General features: G+C 28.1%; 1 protein-coding gene across 1 annotated transcript in view; it reads left to right on the top strand.

Annotated features, from left to right (window-relative positions):
• Nucleotides 1-276: 276 nt before the first annotated feature.
• The window catches only part of LOC107450523 (fatty acyl-CoA reductase 1), a 42,687-nt gene continuing 20,319 nt past the window's right edge, over nt 277-22,644 (top strand). Inside the window, exons 1-2 of the mRNA XM_016066338.5 lie at nt 277-480; nt 17,086-17,202. Of these exons, the coding sequence (XP_015921824.1) occupies nt 379-480; nt 17,086-17,202 (219 nt within the window). The 5' untranslated portion in view covers nt 277-378. The remainder of the gene's footprint in view (nt 481-17,085; nt 17,203-22,644) is intronic.

Here is a 22,644-nt window from a genome sequence, read left to right as displayed (position 1 = left end):
TTAAGTAGCTTTCCATTTCCAGAAAAATGAAAAAAGAAAAGAAGAGAAGACAAAAAAAAAGTATGGATTACTCATTCCTTGATACTAATCTCTTTCATCTTACACTCCAACAACACTCTTTTTTTTTCTTCTTCATAATAAGAGATCATCACTAACGAAAACGAACTTTAAAGAATTATATGTATATTGGATCTAAAAAATTGCATATTAGAGGGAAATCTATATGGTGAAAGCAATTAACGTAGCTGCAGGGGAGAGTAAAAACGTCTGAGTAAAATCTTCAGGGTCACGTTAGAATATCAGTGAAAGGGGTTCTTTCGAAACGAGTTGTTTGTTACTTAAATGCATGAATGACCAGTATCCTTCCTAATTTCAACAATGTTCCCTCAGAGTGAAGATCGGGTCAATTTACGCCGCGTTCCTGACTTTTATAATGGAAAATCTATTTTCATAACTGGAGCTGCTGGATATTTAGGAGTTGTGAGTAAATAATAATTTTCGTGTTTCCGTTTTCATTTGAACGAATTATATTTTTATTTATAATTACATATTTTAATATAAATTTTTATTTTTGACATATATTTGAATTTTTTGACATATATTTGAATTTTTTTCAAATTTTAAATGTATGTAATTAGCATATATTTAAAATTTGATAAATTTGTTCTACTATTATTATTTTATTTAAGATCTTTTTTCAACTTTTAATTCCTGAATTGTGACTAAATGATAAAAAGATCAATTAATTTTAAAAGATTTTTTTTTAATTTTATAGTTTCTTCAAAACATCAAGGTTATTTTTAATGCTTTGACGGCGAATTTTTATTGGACATATTTTTCATAATTTTTTTAATTAATTTTTAATAATTTACATCAAAATAAGTAAAACATATTATAATTAGCATTTAAATAGTTTACTGTTAGGAAATACAGGAAATACCGTTGTCTTTTTTTCGTCTTAAAGGCAAAATTTTCCAATCACAGCTCACTTCCAAACAAAAATATATCAAATTTGCAGTTATTTAGATATAAGGGAAACAGTAATTCATCACTGACATTTTTTTTAGTTTACAAAACTCATTAGTCATAAATTTTTGAATAGGAATGAAAGAAAAATTTCAAACTACTCTTTTTTTGGATTTTACATTTTAGTACAAATATTACTCTGATCTTTCAGTAACCATTTTTTTAGTAACCATTAGACTGTTTTTTACAATTATTAAAATATCAAATATATTTTTGCTTGTAATTAGAGAGTCATAAAATATATATATATATAAAAGGTTCACCGGTGACCCAAAGGATTAAATAATACGGATGAAATTTATCTGATCAAATTTGATACACAATAGCACCTGAAAGAAATACTGAGATATTTAAGTTGAAAAACAAATATGAAAATCATACACCGGTGAGAAAATTACGTGAACAATTTTTCAAGACCTATAAGCTAGTTCATTTGACGAGTATTTGAAATTGTTAACTGTTATATATATGTAGGGGAGAGTCGGGTAGCCCCGCTCACTTAAGGAGTATTGCTTATATTTCTGTATAATACTGAGTAATAATCAACATTTTTGCATGTTTCTATTGTTTTATCATCTAATTAAATAATGCAAAAAGAATAAACCAAAAAAAGAATAGTTAAACTTAAAAAAATAGAAATTAAAAAAAAACATGTTTTTCAGCTCTTTTCAAAATGTGTCGGGTAGCCCCGCCCAGTTACAAAAATTGTGTTTTTTGGCTATTTTTTCAGGTGTAAATGAGAATGACCAATGTATTGACAATAGATAAACTTCATTTATCATTTTTATAACAAAATTATTTTATTTATTACATATTTATATACTTTTAGTGAATTCTATCATTTAATAACAATTATATATATTATATATATTAATATATTATAATATTAATATATATTTATATTAAATATTTAACGGAAATAATTTAATTTAAGCAACAATAATTAATAACAATAGTTGTTTCTCAATATAAACCTATTTGGTTGATCTCTTCTTATAAACTTAATATAAAATACTTCGTATAAAATTACAAATTCACTTTGTATTTTGATTGCATTCAAATGCTTCTGTAGATTGATTCGTTCACAAATAAGTGAGAATAAATAAGTAAGCAAATAGCTTATCATAATATTTATGATTTCTTGATATTAAATTTAATTTGGATATATCAATTACATTTTAAAAATATTTAATTTTTCATTTTTAAATATATAAATTTATGTTTCATATAATATTAAAACATATATTTGTTGTTAAAAATGCATATAACATTCAAATTTGAAGCAATAAAATAATAATCTTTGCAACCGTACATTTATCGACGAAATAAAATTGGGCGGTGATACCCGACATTCATGCGAGCGGGGCTACCCGAAATCCAATTTTTTTGTAAATTTGTAATTACTCGAACAATTTTTCACATATAAACTTCTTTCTTTGTGCAAATTAAACTTAAGACTACATACTTTAATGCTGTATGTATAGAAAAAATTATTTTATTAGCATTAAAATGAAGTTTAATCGAAACATTCAACCAATTTTTCTTAATTTCACGACTACTGTGTTCAACATATTTTCAAAACCATTGTTTACCATGTTACCAGCTGCATAAGTACTTGAAACTTTGAAAATAATCTTTTTTTAATATAACAATTAATGTCCGATGGCCCATGGACTTGAAAAAATATTCTATACATAATATGAAATTGACAGTGGGTATATAATATGAAATTGACAGTGGGCGGGGCTACCCGACTCTCCCCTATACATATAAACCCAATTTTTATTTCCAAATTTTATACATATTATAGTCAATTATATTACTGCGTGCGATTGGCGTGAAGAAATAAGGATAGTCTCGTAAAATTCCAAAACAAAGAGAAATTAGAAATACAAAAAAATGTATGAATTCAGTTATGAATTTCTAAAAATCTATAATATTTGTTACTAATAAAATCAGAAATAACTTTTCTAGACCAAAAACTTGATTGCTAGAGATTTGACAGTAAAACATTTTTATCTATAAATAAATGGCGAAGAAAATTCTCGAAGGGAAAAGATACATCTATTTTTCTTAAACAAATATTTTAGCAATGTCTTATCTAAAAGCCTAGCTTCCCTTTTTTACTTTAAAAATACCTGTATTATCTTTTGCCGATTGAGTTGATTTTTGTTTTGCAAGTACTGTTTGAAGAGAAGAAAATATAGATATGTTAAAGGATGTCGAGTTCAATCAAAAGCTGTCTTATGTCAGTTAATATATTTTCAGATGTTCGTTTTCAATATCTAAAGGTATATCAACAACAGAAATAAAATATATTTAATGGGTAATGCAAGTCACTCATAGTTTTTTTAAATATTTATCTAGCACTTATTATTTATATTATTAGCCATATCCCATACATTTTGTTTATTGTCGTTGTACGGAGGGCAAAAAACGGGAGGAGTTTTGAGAACAAATAACAGTTAAGATTTTTAGATTTAATATAGGCTAAGATTTTCTTGCAGTTGTAATCTAATAGGATAACCTTGACTAGGATAATTAATTAATGAAAATGATAAATTAAGCTGTGAAATCATATGCAAAATCCTAAATTTTTAAGATATATATGATCTTTTTATTTTAAAAAGGGATATCGATTTTTTACTCTCAATAAATGAGGTAGCCACAATTAAGAAAAAATACATTTTATACATTCAGCATCATATACAACTTATTTTGGAAATTTTACAACATGTAAAACTGCGTAATTTAATATACTAAAATACAAAAATGTGAATAAATTTAGTTAAATGATTCCCAAGAAATTACAATTGATTTTTTTTTAATGAAAAATAATTAGACTGCAGCTTCGTTGGAACTTTATTTAAAGAAGCTTATCATTAGCATTTTTCATTGACACTACTACATTTGGCATTTTATTGAATAATAACAGTAGTAATATTTTTATAAATAATAATAGAAAAATTATTATATATAACTAAAATTTATTTAATGGGAAAAAAATTTTCTTTCGCATAATTAATAGTTCCAAAAATTAAATTACATAAGAAGTTGCGATTAAATTGAATTAGTAAAAAATATCTAAAGTAATTTTTGAAAAGAGGGAAGGTTTCAGTGCTTATAATTAGTTATTTGTTATCAAAATTATACGCTGTAAAAATTTACCGTATTTTTACAGACTTTCCCTTTACATCTGACGATTTAAAGCTGTTTTGTTAAAAACGGTTTTTCTCTGTTTTTCATCCTAATCGTAAGCGGATTAAAATCGTCAGTTCAAATTCTAGTTTCTGCTGTGCAGTTTTGCTTACCATACGATAACTCTACCTTATTTTAAAAAATCATTTTGCGATTATTTTCGATATTTGCTCTTATTTTTCGGCAATTATTTCATGGTTTTGAACATCATATAAATAAAGTTGCGATTCGATTTTATTGCCGAACTGATACTCTACCTGATTGTTATAATTCTTAAGATATAATTTTTTGGTAATTTAAGTTGTCACGCATTTTTAGACTGGCGGCCAGTCTAGTTTTAAAGATTTTTACACTTAAATATTATTTCAATAAGTAAGTCTTTTAAGATAAAAACAGTTTTCAACATAGTGAGACACAGGGCCGGGATAGTCTGGTTGGTAGGGCACTGGGCCCATGTCCAAGAGGTCATGGGTTCGATCTCAGCTGGCCGAAGATTCTCCGTGTAGTAAGTGGTGTTACACGTTAAATCTGCTAAGTCACAATGTCCTCCATGTTCCCATAAAAACATACCTCTGGGGGTACTGATCCAGGAGTTTCCTTGTATTCTGGATTGGTTCAAAATTAAAAGGCTACGGAGTTGAACATTAGTAGTCGTAAACCCAAAATTAGGTCGGCTGTTCAACGACGGTTATAAAATATAAAATAAAATAGTGAGACATAGATACTAGAGCAGCTGTAGCTCAGAGGCCAAGGCTCTCGCCTCTTAAATAAGATGACTCAGATTTGAATCTTAACGTCAACCGGCCGTACATATATGCTGCTCTTGATTTACAGTGTACTGTCTGAACTCGAATCTACACTAATAAATTTTTTTACAACAAAAAGAATAGTTGTCAAAATAAAAATAAACAAATTAAAAAAAATAAAAATAATAAATATCCCAAATAACTTTCTATCTAATGATTGCTCATTTGCGTACTAAGATGTTGCATAACGTACCACGGCCATCCGCTAAACTAAACAATCAAACATTTTTCAGCACGTCCGATCATCACTTATTCCTTTTAATTGTTAAGTAGTCTCGATAGGTTCAGAATAATTGCAAGATACTATTGTAAAAGTGCATATTGCTGAACAAAATCTACTGTGTGCGAAATAAAAAAGTTAACACCTTGTTTAACTTTTGAACTAATGATTGAATTTTCACGCACATACAAGGACTCAATCTTGATGGTTAGATAGGGCCGCAAATTAAATATGCTAATTAATTTATGTTATGTTACATGAAAAAATATTTATTCTGAGTAAACATATCGTTTTTTAGACGGAATCGGATTCTTGACCCACAAAATATGGTGAGGGGGGGGGGAAAGCCGAATTCTGGGAAATATGGTGCCAATAGGTAAGTCAGGAGAGCGGTTGAAAGTTGAACTTTTATGTGTCAATTATGCTTTCGGCGTATTTAGCCATAACTCGAGAACTTCTGAAGCGAATCGAAAATTTTTTGCACACGATTATGAAACATAAATTCATGAAAAGAAAAACTTTTAATAATTGCTTATAAGTTTTTAATAATAGGCGAAAACATTTTGAATTGTGAGGTATACACATTTTTAGATCATTTTAAAGAATGAAAATTTTAAACGACAAAATACCAAATTTGAGCTCAATTGGTTGAGTAGTTCTTGAGAAATAAAATTTTAAACGTACGACTTCTTAAAATTGGCTGTAGTCTGGAATATAAATCTAAATATTGCGTTTGCACGCAACCAGCCAGCTACTGTTGAATATATATATATATATATATATATATATATATATATATATATATATATATATATATATATATATATATAAGTACATATATATATATATATATATATATATATATATATATATATATATATATATATATATATATATATATATATATATATATATATATATATATATATATAAATTCAACAGTAGCTGGAAATATGATTCATTCAGTAAATGCTGTTAACCTTTGGTTGAAAAAATATTTCGACCCATCGTAATTTGGCGTTTTCTACACCTCGTGCTTCGTGGCTTGCATTACTAAAAAACTTTTATTTTAAAGGAGCATTTTTACATGTTAGTCACGCAAGCCTAGTGTATTAAATACAAATGCTTACGATTTATGATAATAACTTTTTTTCAAAACCACTTTTGGATTTTCCAACATTACTGAATCATTGCAAATAATAAGACGAATGTATGCAATATATGAAACTAACGTATGCAAAAAATGAAATTCAACAAAAACATTTATTTGTGAAATTTAACTGGGGTAACTGGATTAATTTTGTTTTTCACAAATGAACAAAAATGAAATATAGTTTGCCTTCAATATTTTGGAAATTAAATTCTATTGCAAATAAATAAAACATAAAATATTTAAGATACTTATTTATAAATATTTAGATAATATTGCTTATAAACGAAAAAATGTATAAGTTAAATAGCGAATTAGTGCCATTAAAACTGTTAAACGAATTGATTGTTCTATGTAAACACTTTATGACGAATTTTAATATTGATTGCATTATAGATTTAATGGAAATCTGCATAGAGACAAAGTTTATACTACTAATTTTATGTTTTCCTCACTGCAGCAAATTCCGGATCAAATTACTGTAAAAAGTACGAGCACTTAGGGTGCCCGTTCTTTTCACCAAAAAATCCATTTTTACCCGAACATGTTATGGAACAAAAAATCTGATATGCCTTAATTTCTAGAGTAATAATTACCGTAAAATAACTGAATCACTCTAATTAAATAAATATTTCTGTGAAGTTTACGGTACGTTAAAAGCGGATTTTACGATTAAATGGATTTTACGGATGATGCACCCAAGTGCCTGTATATTATACCGTAATTTAATCAGGAATTTTTACAGGGTATATTCATGCGTTTTTAAATATGATTTACTAGCTGTTAGTCAAAACTAAGATAATATGTGAGAAATAATTACATATATATTTGAATTAATGAAGCGTAATTTACAATTATAATTTCAATTAACTTTTATAACGATAGAAATATATTAAAGATACAAATATAATAAAGATACAAATATAATAAAGACACAAATATAATAAAGATACAAATATAAATGATGATCAATTGATTTGAAGCATTATTGAGGTTACTATAATAGGAATACTTGCTCGGAATATAATAATCACGCTATCATCGTTTCCAAATTTCCAAATTCAGTACATTTGCATCAATAAGTTTTGTTGCAAAGTTTGTTAGATGAAATATTCAATTTGACTCTTTCAAATTCTATGAATTAATATTATTATTATATTTAAAATTAATATTTAAATAAGTGTAGTATTGAAGTTTTTCTTTAAAAATCTGCTGTCCTGTATAAATACTTGAAGTATCAATTGAGAGATTGAATTAAATAGTAATACTTCTTTATTTCAATAAAAATATAAAATACAGTTACAAAAAAACAACGAAGAAAGCAAAACATTCCAAGACTGACAATAACTTGCGAAAAGAATTTTTTCTTATTAAAAACCTAGGCTGACATATGGTCCCAAAAGAAAAATTTAATATTCCAATTTCTCAATGGTTATAGTTTGATTCTAAGTTTATTTCTAGAAATCCTTGTTAACCCAGTCATATAAATTTCCTTTTTAACTTAACTTTTAATTTTTAACTTAGTCATATAAATTTTATTTTTAACACTCATTTTGAATGATTTAAATATTTATAGAGAATTTGCATTCATAGGTACATCGCGCTGAGAGCATGTAATAATGTATAACTTTTTTTTTGAACGTCAGTTGTTGAATGTCATAAACGAGTTAAATGACATGATGTTTTAAATGCCATACCATAACACATACCATAAATGACATGAAGTTTTCTAAGTTCACGTGAAAGGTTGGAGAGTTATACAATGTTTTTACATTTTCTTTCTTCTAAATAGCTTGAAAGACAAAGATTGTATATATAAAAGATTGTATGCACTTTTTCATGACATGGGATCAAGTTTTTTTTCCTCTTTTTGCATGCATTACAATAATGATTTCAAAGTAAACCATAGAATTCACTAGACAAAATTATTCCATGTTATTATTTTTAAATGTTAATGACTCTGTTTTCCTTCAAATAGTACTAATAAAAATACTTCCGAATAAAATGAAGAAAAGAAGAAATAATAAGTGAAAGCGTTTTAACAGTAATGACCTTCTTAGATAGACACGCTTTTGAATAAATCTTAGCACTTTAATATCAAATTAATCAAAAATATTTCCTAACACGTGAGACAACTCGTGACAACTAAACATAGATCAACTGTTAACCAGTTCAAAAGAATATTTCGAGGAAACACAAGAAAACATAGGCATAAGATTGAGCTTAAGGTTAAAAATGTTTTCTGGAACGAGAAGAAAGGTCATGTGTGCTGGATGATCTTTTCACTTGAAGAAGCAATCTCAGATGACTTTTCTGTCATTTATCTTGTCTTTTCAATAAAAGATAAAATGGACGGCCAAGTCATGGTAGTTAATGACTTCAATACAATTTTTCCAATATAGTGTGCTTTCGATTTTGATTCCAAAAAACCTTAAATTACTCATTCCACGCCCATTTTAGAAAATATTGGAAACTCAAATTTATTTTTTAGATTTATTTCTTCGTAATTCTTGCTCTGTGTAAGTAAGATAAATGTGATTCTAATTTTCTATTTTATGAACAAGAGAAATGCAATGCAAATCTAAAAGAATAAAACAGCTATTGTGTGGATTATTTACATTTTTGGCAAAATAAGCATCCGGTAAGACTAAAATGACGACAATTTGAAGATGCTCAAATTTACCTTAAACCAAGTTTGTGATCTAGTTGTACCACATTATTGCGTAATCAAGTAATCATTAGGAAGCGTCTTATTCATCTTGATATTTAAAACAGGTTGTATCTAATTTGTGATCCTTGCTCGTCGAGCACAAATGATTTCACTAGTGCAAATCTGTTAAAATTCGAAAAATTTAAAAAAAAAAATATAAAGTAAAATTCCTACATTATCATGTTAATCGATAAATTATCAAGGTCATCTCAACATTTTTTTCAAATTACACAAGCCTGAGATAACTGTGTTTCTTAGTTTTTTTTAGAGAATTGAGACCTATGAACTTTTTTAAAGATAAATTCAAAATTGATTTTCAATTTCGCCAGCATGTCAGAAATTTTTTGAGAATCGTTAGTTTCCAAAATTGCTGGCCTCTATTGCTGATACCGTGTTCTTATATAACAAAGCATTTGAATGCGGGGCGGAAAAGGTTTCTTCAAATGAAATGAGCTTAACTTTGATATTGTATAGTAAAGTATAGCATTCCGCCACAACCAATTGTGTGTTCGTGATTTTTTAATTTTTTGTCATCAACCTCAACATCCAGTTCTGCGCCAGGGGAGTCATGAAGATTAAGGCCCTACCACATTTCTGTGACCAACAATATGATTGAGGTAATGTGGTCAGCACTGCGCACAGGCCGCCTTTACCCCCCAGCTTCAGACTAATAGTCTGAAGCCGGGTGGGCTTCAAGACGCCATTGGAAACTGAACCTCAGTTCTTCACAATCACAGTTCAGTGCATTAAACACTGAGCCATCGCGGCTCAATATTTATTGAATTTTTATTTATTTACTGTAATTATTACGTATTTTATTTGGAAGAGACATTCTTCCCTTTAAACTCTTCTTTCCTCTAATTTATCTTCAGGAAACTTGACGAAAAAAAACTATGCAGAAGCACAAAAATTTAGGGTATTTAATGAGCATGAAAATTTCTTGCAATGCCACAATATGACCATTTTCTAGGAAATCCTGCTGCTCTTTAAGGAATTGTTGGAAATTTTCGGAACTGAGGAAATAAATAAAAATTTCAACTGGATACCAGATAAAAGAAGATTATGTAAACAGAAATCAGATTACTATGAGGAAGATTGATTACTACTGCATGGACGATATATGGGAACATGAAAGAAGGAAACCGTTGAAAGCATGAGTGGAAAATGTAAAAGAGTGTCGAAAGAAATTTCAGCAGAAAGAAAAAAATTGCCAGTATCTTGGACTGTTAAATATTAAGGATAAATGAAGAAGTAAGGATGGTTTTAAAAAATATGAGATGCCTCATAAAAAGTAAATTGATTATAATGAATAAATTAATGCCCTAAAATAAGCATGAAGGCTAACTTTATGGTAGTTTTCATAAAATAATTTAGTAGCTAGTGAACTCCCGCCTCCCTCTTCAGATTTCTCAACTGTGAAGCTATGAGAATTATGTAAATACCTTTCAAAGAATCAAAATCGAACCTTAGAATAGCATAGGGAAGGTAAAAAAAAACTTTTGAATCTATTTTGATGTCTTGTATTTTCTAAAATTTTCAAGCTTGCAAAAACTTCTGATGCAATGAAATGAATTTTATTTATTTATTTTTTGGATTCAGTATGAAAAACTGCATGGATATCAGCTATGGGAATTCAAAGTTTGCAGGATTCTGTTTTTGTAAAATATTCCATAGGATAAAATATAAATTTATAAAATCAAAAAAATTCAGTAGTATACAAGTAACGTACATATATATACAATCACCCACATTTTGTTATTATTTTTTTCTGCTATCTATCCATATCTTTCGATGTCGTTCTTAAAGATTAAAAAAATAGTTTCCATTGTTTGATATTTTTTTATGTAAATTTATAAAAACAGTAAATTATAAAAAGATATGAATGAATTTGGTATTGTACACAAGCATTAAAGTAAAAAGCTTAAAAAATAATATCAACAGTTTTTTAATAATACGTGAAGTATAAATATAAAAATCAAAACAATAAGTAATTATAAATGTACAAAAAGCACACATCAACCATGTAATAGATAATTTTTAATTCTATCAATTTAATGACCAAAGTATTTCTAAGAGAGACAATGTTTTTCTTTTAATATGAGATATTGCGTTTTGATTTCATCCTTTCAATATGAAACCCTCTCATCGATCTTTTTATCATTTTTTTCTTTGATTTCCCAGATACAAAGCAATTGTTCAATTTCTTTGGTATGGCATGTATCGAAATGCATCCTCTCTAAAATTCGTATGTCTTTAAAAATATGCATAAAAATCGATCTTTGTTAAATCTGAAACTTAAAACCATTTGAAATATTGTAATGTACTCAAAATACAACTTTTGCACCTTGCATCGAATCTTTCTTCCAAACTTCGAAATTTTGAGCTTGCATACAGTAAAAAAAAAAGAAAAAAAGTAATAGATGAAATTATAGTTTATTGAAATTTCTTTTTCACACAAAGCATATGTCCCTAAAGGGAGAAAAAATGACCTTCTCTTGTCGATTATTAATTACGTATTTTATTCTTGCGTTTAAGGAAAATTCTAGAAACGTCTTTTACCCTACCAAAAACTTGTTTACTAGGAATTTATATAAAAATATATTTCCGCGAGTGTTCATTCTCAACTCACGAATCACCAATGAAAAAAAAAGTGGTTTTCTACATTTATTCTCACTTCAAGAATATCAAAACAATTAAATCTTTATTCTAGAAGCAATTAGAGTATTATTTATTATTCGCCTTAAAGCATTTATATAGAGTTTTCCGTATATTGATGTAAAATGTAAAATTATATAGCTTTAAATAAAATGTCAGTGAAATAAATGGGATATTGTTTTTGAAGACACTGAAATGTTTTCGTTTTAAGTTTTAGAGTATATTAAAGCTTTTAAATATTTGAAAATTTTATTTTTTGTGAAAATAATAGCAGATATAACATCTACTTACATAAGTTGAAAAGTGATTTTAAGAGTTTAAGATAGTTGATATTTCATATTTCATTTTGATATTTGATTTAATATTTATATTCGGTGAAAATAATTTCGATGATTAAAAACTCATGTTATTATGACATAGACTGCTATATTAATTAAATAATTAATTTTTGAAAATAATTGATCACATTATAAAAAATGTACACGTCTAATTACAAGTATTAGTTATGAATTTTATAATTTTAAATATTTTCTATAATTTTAAACAGCAACACATAACTATAGCAAAAATTTTATTAAAAATAATAAAGGACATTTGATTGTTAAATAAGTCGCACACATTTTTAGATCATTTGATTTGTTTCTGCACAAATTTTGATTTTTAAAAATTATTAATTACATATTTCAAGTTTGCACGAATAGATACAAGCCTCGATTATAAAATGTAAAAGGTTTTTTTATTATTTTAAAAACTAACGTGCAAGTATAGCGATAATTTCATTACGTAATGAGAAAATTGTCTGTTAAGAGTTTAACAAGTTACACAATTTATTAGTTCAAAAATAAGCAGTAGCTTAAGAATTTATATTATCATACGCTATCATATATGCTTTAAAATTTTAATTTTTTCCAAGATGACCATTTTATTGTTCATGTTCAGCAATCGTTCATGTAAGATTTAAAAAAAAAAAAAAAAGAAAAAAAAAGTAAGCGTAAACGTAAAAATTAAGGAATTCGTTACGTCATAACGAAGACAATGCCCGCCGTTGTCTGGCTGACTTATCCACAACTTTATCGAAGAATCTTACAAGTACAATGAAAATCAACTTTGCTTGTGTGCTTAGCTTTGCTTGTAAAGCTGATAGCTCATTTTAAGAACAAATTAACATAAATGGTGATAAAATTCTTTCTAGTAGGGCAAATATAATCACCGTTAAGTGTTTTGATTAATTAAAGTTACTTTATTTAAAAAGTGTGTGGGGAATTTTATTTATTTGTCTTGCAAATTTTTCCCTATGAAAGATTTCAAGTCATAAAAATTTCTTGATAAAAACAAATATGTTTAAAAGAAAGGAAAATTTCCTAGTAGGAACAAATATATCATTAAAAAAGTTCCTTTGTATCACTAAATATGTTTCTTTCCTGCTGTTATTTTTTGAAGCTCCATTCTTGAGACTAAACTTTCAGAATTGATTAATGTCAAGGACTAAGTTTACGCGTAATTCGTATGTTACATTTGTGGTTGCTTAGCTAATAAGCTTAGTATTTTTTATTCACTGATTATAGAGTCCTCGGGGGTTTGCTTAAATTACCGTAGTGTATGGTCATGACATTCCTGGTAAAAAAAAAATGCATTTTTTTGTTAATTAAAAATATACGGTTTGTAAGCCATTCATTTAGTAATTTTTCAGTTCATATGGCAATGATTTACCTGTAATTCAGGTTTTCAGAATTGTAATTCTTGTTACCACACATTTAGTAAAACATACAAATCTGAAAAGTAAATTTAACCGAATAAGTGGTTTTTATGCAAAACTCTTCTTAAGTTTCACGATAAAATTACCAAATTTTTCCTAATTTACCAAATGTTATCACTCATTATGAAACATTTTTTGTTGTTAATTCTATCAACATCATTAGAAAGCACTTCGGTAAAAATTACCGAGCTTTTGGCCGTACATCTAAAAGCACGGTAAATTTTACCATAATTCTGGTAGTTTCGACCATACTCTTCGCGTAGTTATGACTTCATTCAACTCAATATAGTTCTGAAATTTTATTTGCGTGAAAATAATTTTGTAATTTCGTGATTTAAACTCAAAATAAACATTCTTTAAAAGTAATTTTTTCATAACTTGTAACACAAGCCGAGTTTTGTAACACTTTAATAAATTTCATGGGACATTTTTTTTAAGTTTTCACTATTGTTTTGAGTCGCTTCGTAGCGAGTAAGACCAAAGGAAAATGCAATGAACAATTTTTAATTTTAATATGATTTATAATACTGTTCTCAACCACTGGTCCACAAATGCTATTCATGGCTCTGTAATCTTATAATTACAGAAGGAAAACTTATTGAACTATCTTCAGATCTAGGATTAAGTTCACACTTTAATTCAATGAACAAATATTAAATCTGGATAAAAGCTAAAAAAGATATCCCCATCTTTATGCAATAACAATTAAGATTTTGTTGCCTTTTTCTTCAGCTTACATATGGGAAACAACATTTTTAGTTATGAGTGATACTAAAACCTATTATCGAAATCGAATTAATTTTGCGGTTGCCACCTAGAAATGACTAGTTGGTATTAAATCCCGTTATAAATGTCTTGAATAAATTTTTTTTTATTAACACTATCTACTAATGGTAAAATAATTTGGTTTCCCTATTTTGTTTTTTGAATACGGAAATTAATATTTGCTTTAGAATTAATATAAATTTTATTAATATTTAAATAGGTTTAGGCTCAAACTCTTTTTCATCGTAATGAGTATATGAATGACGAGAAAAAAAATTTGTACATGTAAAAATCATGCCATTAGTCCAAGGAACATGTCCGCGTTAAAATGCAGAAATATTTAACCGGTCCTTCGAGTAAATCAGGTTGAGAAACACTGATGTATAATATTAATAAAAAAAAAGTTTTCTGTGAATTTTAATTATTATTTGAAAGTATAAAGAGAACTGATTCCAACCATCAAAGAAGTATGGAAGGAGCGGGAAGTAAATAAGCCTTTAATCATTGATACTTAATATTCTCTAATAATTCTCGAATAAATATGTAAAGAGTATCTAGAAACGTGTGAAATATAAGGTCCTCACCCTATCAGAACCAGATAAATACAATGCGTGGTATTTCAGAATTTTTGACAATGTAAACAAAAATGAAAGTAAATTTTTTTATGCAGTCTTATTACAGACAAATGTACTGTATTAAATTAACTATCTAAAACTAAAAAATTTATAATTTTATTATCGTTTAGTAATTTCGAATTCGAATATATGCTTATATGCACTCTATAACAAAAAAATCGACGCACCAAGAAGCAATCATACGATTGCTTTGAAATTTCGTATGCATTAATGTTTTGAGCAGATCAGGCTGGAATGATGCCGACTGGGGACCTATAGTCTTCAGCGACGAATCCCGCTTCCAACTGTGTCCTGACGATCATCGAAGACGCGTTTGGAGACGCACAGGGCAGAGGGGGGATTCTGCCTTCACTATTGCAAGCCACACCGGCCCTCAACAGGGCATTATGGTCTTTGGTGTCATTTCCTTTGACAGCCGGACCCCTTTGGTCGTCATTAGAGGTACACTTACTGCACAGCGGTACGTCGACGACATCCTAAGACCTGTTTTGCTACCGTTCCTTTTGCAGCGCCCTGGGCTGGTTTTTCAGCAGGACAATGCCAGATCACATACAGCACGTGTTGCTATGAGCTGTCTGCAAGCTTGTCGAACTCTTCCTTGGCCTGCCAGATCACCAGATCTCTCTCCCAACGAGCATGTCTGGGATATGATGGGAAGGCCATTGCATCTGGCACGGAATGTTGATGACCTCGTTCGACAATTGGATCGAATTTGGCAGGAAATACCGCAAGAGACCATCCGGGAGCTTTATCGGTCTATGCCACGCCGTGTGGCAGCTTGTATCCAGGCTAGAGGTGGGCCAACACCTTATTGAACTTTTTACTGAAACTCTGCAATAAATTATTCAATTGTTCTGAAATTTGAATCATTTACTATTCTGTACATTGTCTTCCTATCCACTAATTATTGTTTTAATCGGACAACTCCTTCTTGGAGCGTCGATTTTTTTGTTATAGAGTGTATGTACTCTATGTAATTTTTTGAGTTATCAAGCGTTATTTTCTCCTATCCAATAAATGTGAAGAGGTTATTTCTTAGGTTTTTTGAAAGATATTGCGTTGTAAGTAATATTCTATGTCAATTTATTTTTAGAACTTTAATGAGCAATGACATTTAAAATAGATTATTGGAACTAATAGACTAATGGAAATAAATAAGACAGCTAATTTCTGCCGAATGTAAATTTAGTGACAAATAAAGTTTTTTTTAATCGCAATTGTTGTATCTAAAATGTCCAAGGGGAAGTTTAATTCTATCCAGGAACGCGATTCTGTTTAGGTGCTTAAGGTAGTGTTTGCAAGTTCAATTTTGATACTAGTTTTTACAGAATTTAGGGAAAGAATGCCTCAAATTTATATCCCAAAATCAATGAAGAATCTTAGCGTTTACAAGCAAATACCATGCTAAAAATATGTACGAAATACAATTAATTGCTAAAATATGTACGATTAATTAAACTTATCTAATTTTTACTACATTGCAAAAATTTCTGGACCAAAGTAGGATAAAAAATACCGGCACTCAGGATGCCGGTACTTTTTCTTGCAAACTTCAATTTTACCGGAACATGTTACGGAACTAAGAACTCTTAAACCATAATTTTTACCGTAATAATTACCGCATAATCACTTAGTCACTCAATGATTTTATTACCATAACTGTAAAATCGATTCTTTAAAAAAGCAGCTTGCACCGCCTTATTCCATTCAGATCCGCATTGAACCAGATAAATGCTCTCTAATACACTGTAAAAAATATTCTGAATCAAACTACGGTAAAAAGTACCAGCACTCAAGGTGCCAGTACCTTTTACCTGAACATGCTACGGAACAAAAAGTCTGTTATACTGTAATTTTTACAACAATAATTACCGTAAAATCACAGAATCACTTTAATTAAATAAATATTACTGTAAAAATCACGGCATAATATTTTACGGAAAAAATGGATTTTACGGTAAAATAGATTTAAAAGGAGATTTCGGTAAAATAGGCCCCCAAAGTGCCGGTATTTTATTCAGCAATTTTATCCGGAATTATTTATAGTGTAGTTGATATCGTGGGTTAAAGTAGACATAAAGCAAATTTATATCTCATTTATTTCCAATTTTATGTGAACAGATTATAAAACATATTAATGACTATAATTTTTATTCAATTTTAGATTATTCTAGAAACTCTTCTGAGAGCATGTCCAGGCATATGCTCCATTTACATTCTACTGCGAGAAAAAAAAGGAATACAACCAGAATGTAGAAAAGATGCCATTTTCAAAAGGAAGGTAAGTGATATTAGATTATACGGTTCTCTAATTTGCATATGAATCTAAATTTCACATACACAATTTTTATTTCCCATTAATTTATTTCGCAAACTTGATGGAATTTTTTTTTCTCCATTGAGAATAGTTATCACGTATAATTTCTTCCGGTATATTCAATGATTAAAATTTCATCACAAAATGAAGGACTTATAAGAGGTCATAGACTTTGAGAAATACTGGTTATATGAGAAAGACATTTACCTCGAGACGAGTAATATTGCTTAATACTTTGATTTTACTCTTAAAAACACTGAAGGTGATACCCAATATGGACTTGACCCTTTTTTATCCTTGAATGTCCTTTAAATAAATATTAAATTATAACATATTAATTTCGTTGTATATTCAAAATAAATGAAAATTAAATATAAAAATAACTTTTGTAAAGATAAATTAAAATAATCATTATTATTTTTTGGCAAACGTTACCTTTTTTTTCTCGTTCTCATAGTTGAATCCACATCAAATAGTTTTGAGTTCGCTTTTTTTGGTGGGTTTTAGTAACTATTTTTGTTATAAATATTACATATATTAGTTAAGAGCGAATATTATTTTCTTTTCGATTTTTTTTGTATTGGGCAAAAATAAAATTTCAAGAATTCGTAAAGTGGTGAGGTGTTAATAAGAATGAGAAGTATATACTTCATTTAGAAAATGAATAAATTTGTAATTGTCTTTTTTTTTCCATACATTTGATGCACTTTAACAAAATTGTTATATTTTTTTTATAACAGTTATCATATTTTATTAAAAAACCTATTATTTTCTGATTTTAGACAAAAATTATCTTTTCTTGATTTTTTTCTTGATTTGCAAAATAAATTAACTTCGGTATAATATTTTTTGTAAAGCTAAAGGTAAATTAAAATGAGTAAATAAAAATAGTTTAATTCGAGAAAAGTAAGAGCTGGCTTTGGATACTATTTATTTTATGAAGTGCAATATTGGAATGATTTTTAAAATTACAATTATTTTATGAATTTAAGTTGTTTTACAATTTTTTTTCTAGTGAGCACCGAAATTATAATACGTGTCGTAATATGATGACATAATACAAAGATTCGAATTATATTTAAGTAAGTGATTTGCTTTCATCAAAAGATAAATTTTTTTTTCTCGACTTATTGTTCTTGCAATAACGCTGAAGCATTTATTTAACTAGATTCGCCACAAAGGTTGAACCTCGTATTGCTAATGACAAAGTGGAGAAAACTGAAAAAAGGGCAAATTTAATTTTCAAAATAAAGTTCAAAATTTCAGCATTTGTAAAATTTCCCCTCAAAATCGTTTCAGAAAATTGATTATAATTTCTTTGTCAGAAAGGTTCCGCATCATAAAATTTCTCGATTAATAATTACTTGTAATTATCGTATTTATAATTTCACCCATAACACTATCATAAAAAATTTTCAATTTCTAAATAAGATGCAAATTTGTATTACCATGAGTAATTAATCTTAATAATTGCAATTAAATTGTTTAATTTGTATTCAGTTGAATAATATATTCAATTTAAATTAGTTTAATACACATCTTTTACATTTAGTTTATTCTAAAATATATATTTTGAGTTTTTTTATGTATGATTTTAAAATTTTGTTGAAAAACATGTGAAAGAATTTTAAAAATATAAATTTTTAACTGAATTCTCACAGGTTTTTGTCGTCAGGCCACACTCAACTATTTGAAACACTGGCATTACTCTGTAATATCAAAATTAATACAACAATTACGCATGAATGAAAACTATTCACGCATATTGAGTTCGACAGTTGTTATTTAAATCATTATGCAATAGATTTTTTCTTCGTTATTTGAGAGATCAAAAGAATCATCTGATGTTCACATTAAAACAATTTCTTGCTTCTGGGAAAATTAGCGATGTCATGATAAATTTATGACATCACTGATTTAGATTTCATTTTAAGTATGCTAATTTTTCTTTTAATATGTTATTTTCTTTAGCTTTATATTTGATAACCCCCTAATCTTTTACGAATGTCGTGTTAAAAAAATGACTATTGATAATATAAATAAATGTCTATGTTAGTTGATTAATTTATGAAAATCAGTAAGTAGAGTACATATTAGAAGGGTACAAGAACACACTACCAAATGTCTTAACATATTTGGAAATTTAACAATTATTTTCAACGGTTCAAAATATTTTTTGTTACAGTGACTCAAATTGAATATTTTAAGAAGGTAATTTGCAGCGCTCCTAATAAAACACTTCCTTGGAATTTTCATGAAATATATCGTTTATTTTTTGGTTATAAAGGCAATAATACAGCAGAGGAAACAGAATTCATAATTTTTTTTAATGTAGTAGTATGTAACTATTTATTTCTACATACTATTTTAAAAATACTAATGACAGGTTCTGATGACAGGTTTAAGCCACATCATGGAGTTTTCATTTCAAAGACTTGGAAAAATATATTGAATAGATACGGGCCACGGTGGCGCAGCAGATAGAGCGTTCGCATCCCACTGAGGTGAACCAGGTTCGAATCCCAACTGTGCTCCCGACTCGCATTGACCACTGTGTTAAAGTAAAATATAGTCAGTGCAAGACTGATCATGAGTTGGAATTTCCTTGCAATCGGCCTAACCATGGGAGGATTTTGGGGATTTTCCTCTCCATTTAACGCAAATGCTGATTAGTTCCCTCAAAAAGTCCTCCACAAAGGCTAGTAAGACCTTATACTTGATCAAGGAGCACCCTTTTCTTCTGGATTGGGTTCAAAATTACAAGGTTAAGAAGTTGAACAGTGATAGTCGTAAACTCAGAATTTATTAGCTGTTCAACGCCGGTTTTAAAAGGATTAGCCAAGTTTTTTCTAAAGGTGAATTTTTTTTATATGAAACACTTCCTAACCATTGTTTCCAGATAGGTACTTAACAGGTTAACAGAACTCGGCAACAGCATAATACACCGAAGCATCTAATTACTTTAAAAAAATCGTGTTTTTTTATTTTATTTATTTATTTATTTTTTACCAAAAACACTCTCTTGAATAATTTGAGAATATTGCTTTTCATTAACCCCTTAACTTGTGCGCTCGAGTTAATTCGAGAGCGCTAAACAGGCCAAACTGTGCACACTCGAGATAATCCGAGCAGCGTTGTATTTTATGCTGCTATAATTTTTCCCACTCGAATATAATCGAGAATTGAAAATAACAATGTGTTTTTTTAATATAAAGCGTTTTTTTCTTCTTTTCTTTTTTTTTCCTTTTTTCTTTTTTACATTAAAACGATTGATTTTTTTTTTGCTGGTTTTTTTCAAAAAATCTGCGCATTAAGGGGTTCAATTGCTTCCAAGCTTATTATTATACAGGATATGAGACCTTCACACCTGTCTGAAAAACGTAAAGCAATTATGAAAACAGAATGTGAAATAAGTGTCAATCATTTCTATGGAAGACTTTATTTGCATGAAAAATTTGACGGAGAGGCATTGGATACCCACTGTTCCCCTTTGGTTTCTTAAAGGGGATTTTGATAGATTGTAAGCGAGATTTTTTATGACAAACATTTTTTTAAATGTTGTTCCTTAATGACTTAAGTTATGGCAAAAAGATTTTGAAATCATGGGGATCTTTGAAGAAAGTAGATTTTAGTGGAATTCTTTTTCGACCAAATTTGGTATAATAATATTAAATATTATAGAAATTAAGAGGCAAATCCTTGAAGCATTGATTTTGGAAAGAAGTAGAGCATCTTACGTTTAACGCTTGACTCGACCTTGATTAAATCGAAATCTAAATTATAATATACAGAGTTAATAATTTTATGATGCATATGCAGCTTATAATAATGAATGTAATTAGTGGCTTACATCTATCTACCTGAAATGATGCTTTAGGCATTTAGTTTGGTAAAAAAGAAAAAAAAAATCCTACATAAATGAATTACAATTTCGTTATTGTTCCAGCCTTTAAGTTCTTCACATTTAATTTTTTATACCCAAAAAGAAAATATAGTTGATAGATTAGGAATCATTAATGTAAATAAGCTTTTGTAAATAATTTAGTCAATCATTAAAAACAATTAATAATTTGCTTTTTTATACTGAGTTTTAAAGCGATAATCAAAAAGCGATTATGACGAAAAATTGAATAAGTAGTTTTTAACAACTTACGTTGGTAAATATATAAAACATATTTCTTGCAAAATTTAATATATTTTATTTCATTTTGTTTTACCTTAATCTTACTTAGAATTCCATAACCTTGACATATTTTGTTACTAGCAATGAATTGACAATTACTCCTTGACATGAATTAGTTTAGCTAAATTCCGATGGTTTTAATATTCAGACACAGAAGAGTATTTTAATAAAAATATTATTGTGTCTTTAGAAAGTTCTACTGAAAAAAATTAAAAATTTTTAGTACGCGAAGACTAACTTAAACAAGATTCTGAGGTTTTTTGAAAGTGCGTGTTTTGTAATTACTTAATTGCTTAATTAAAATTCACTGTGAGCAAAATAATTGAACTTCATTTGCAATTATAATGCTATACTCAATGAAATACAATTAATAATATTTAATATTACAGGACGAAAATATGATTGCGAATGATGCAAAAATATGAATGCAAAAATTTGATCAGCATATAAATTTTAAGTTCTTAGATATCTGAAAGGAATACGATTTGTAATGTGAATGTGTATTTCAAATAACCATTCAAATTTTAAAAAAAATTGTTTCACTTACTTAAATAGAACGTTGGTTTAACAGTTCTTACTTTATTTAGTTTCCTTCTTTTTTATCTTTTGTCCAGAGTAAGCTAAAAAAAAATTTAATAAGCTCCTTTTCGGGAAAAAATAAAAAAATAAGCGATATTTTAAACAAACAAATTTAATAAATTTCACATGACTGATAAGTCTTAAATATCAAAATAGTTTCCTTAAGAAAATTCTTTACTCCTTGTATTCATTTTAATATCCCTGTATATCTAAAATTAAGAACCAATTTTCCACAGTGTAAAAATTTCGTATTAAATAACGGTAAAATGCAATGGGTGCTGGTACTTTTTACCGTAATATTCATTTTTACCGGAACATATTATGGAACAAAAAATCTCACAGTGATATTTACCGTAAAATCGCAAAATCACTCTAGTTAAATAAAGACTATTGCAAAAGTTACAGTTTAATATTTTACGGTGAAAAAGGATTTTACCATAAAATGGGTTTTACGGATGATGCACCCAAAGTGCCGTTACTTTATACTGTATAGTTTGATCCGGACTTCTTTACTGTGTATTTACGAGATTAAAACAGATGAAGAGACTAATATTTTCACAAATTTTAAAAATAAATATTATGGCTATGAATCACAAACATCAAAGCGCAAAATCTACATTTTTATTAATTTAATATCTTTAATT

The sequence above is a fragment of the Parasteatoda tepidariorum genome, chromosome 11 (genome assembly GCF_982258835.1).
Source record: "Parasteatoda tepidariorum strain Cologne lab strain chromosome 11, Ptep-v5.0, whole genome shotgun sequence".
NCBI classification, from domain to species: domain Eukaryota; kingdom Metazoa; phylum Arthropoda; class Arachnida; order Araneae; family Theridiidae; genus Parasteatoda; species Parasteatoda tepidariorum.
This window is presented reverse-complemented; position numbering and strand designations above follow the sequence as displayed.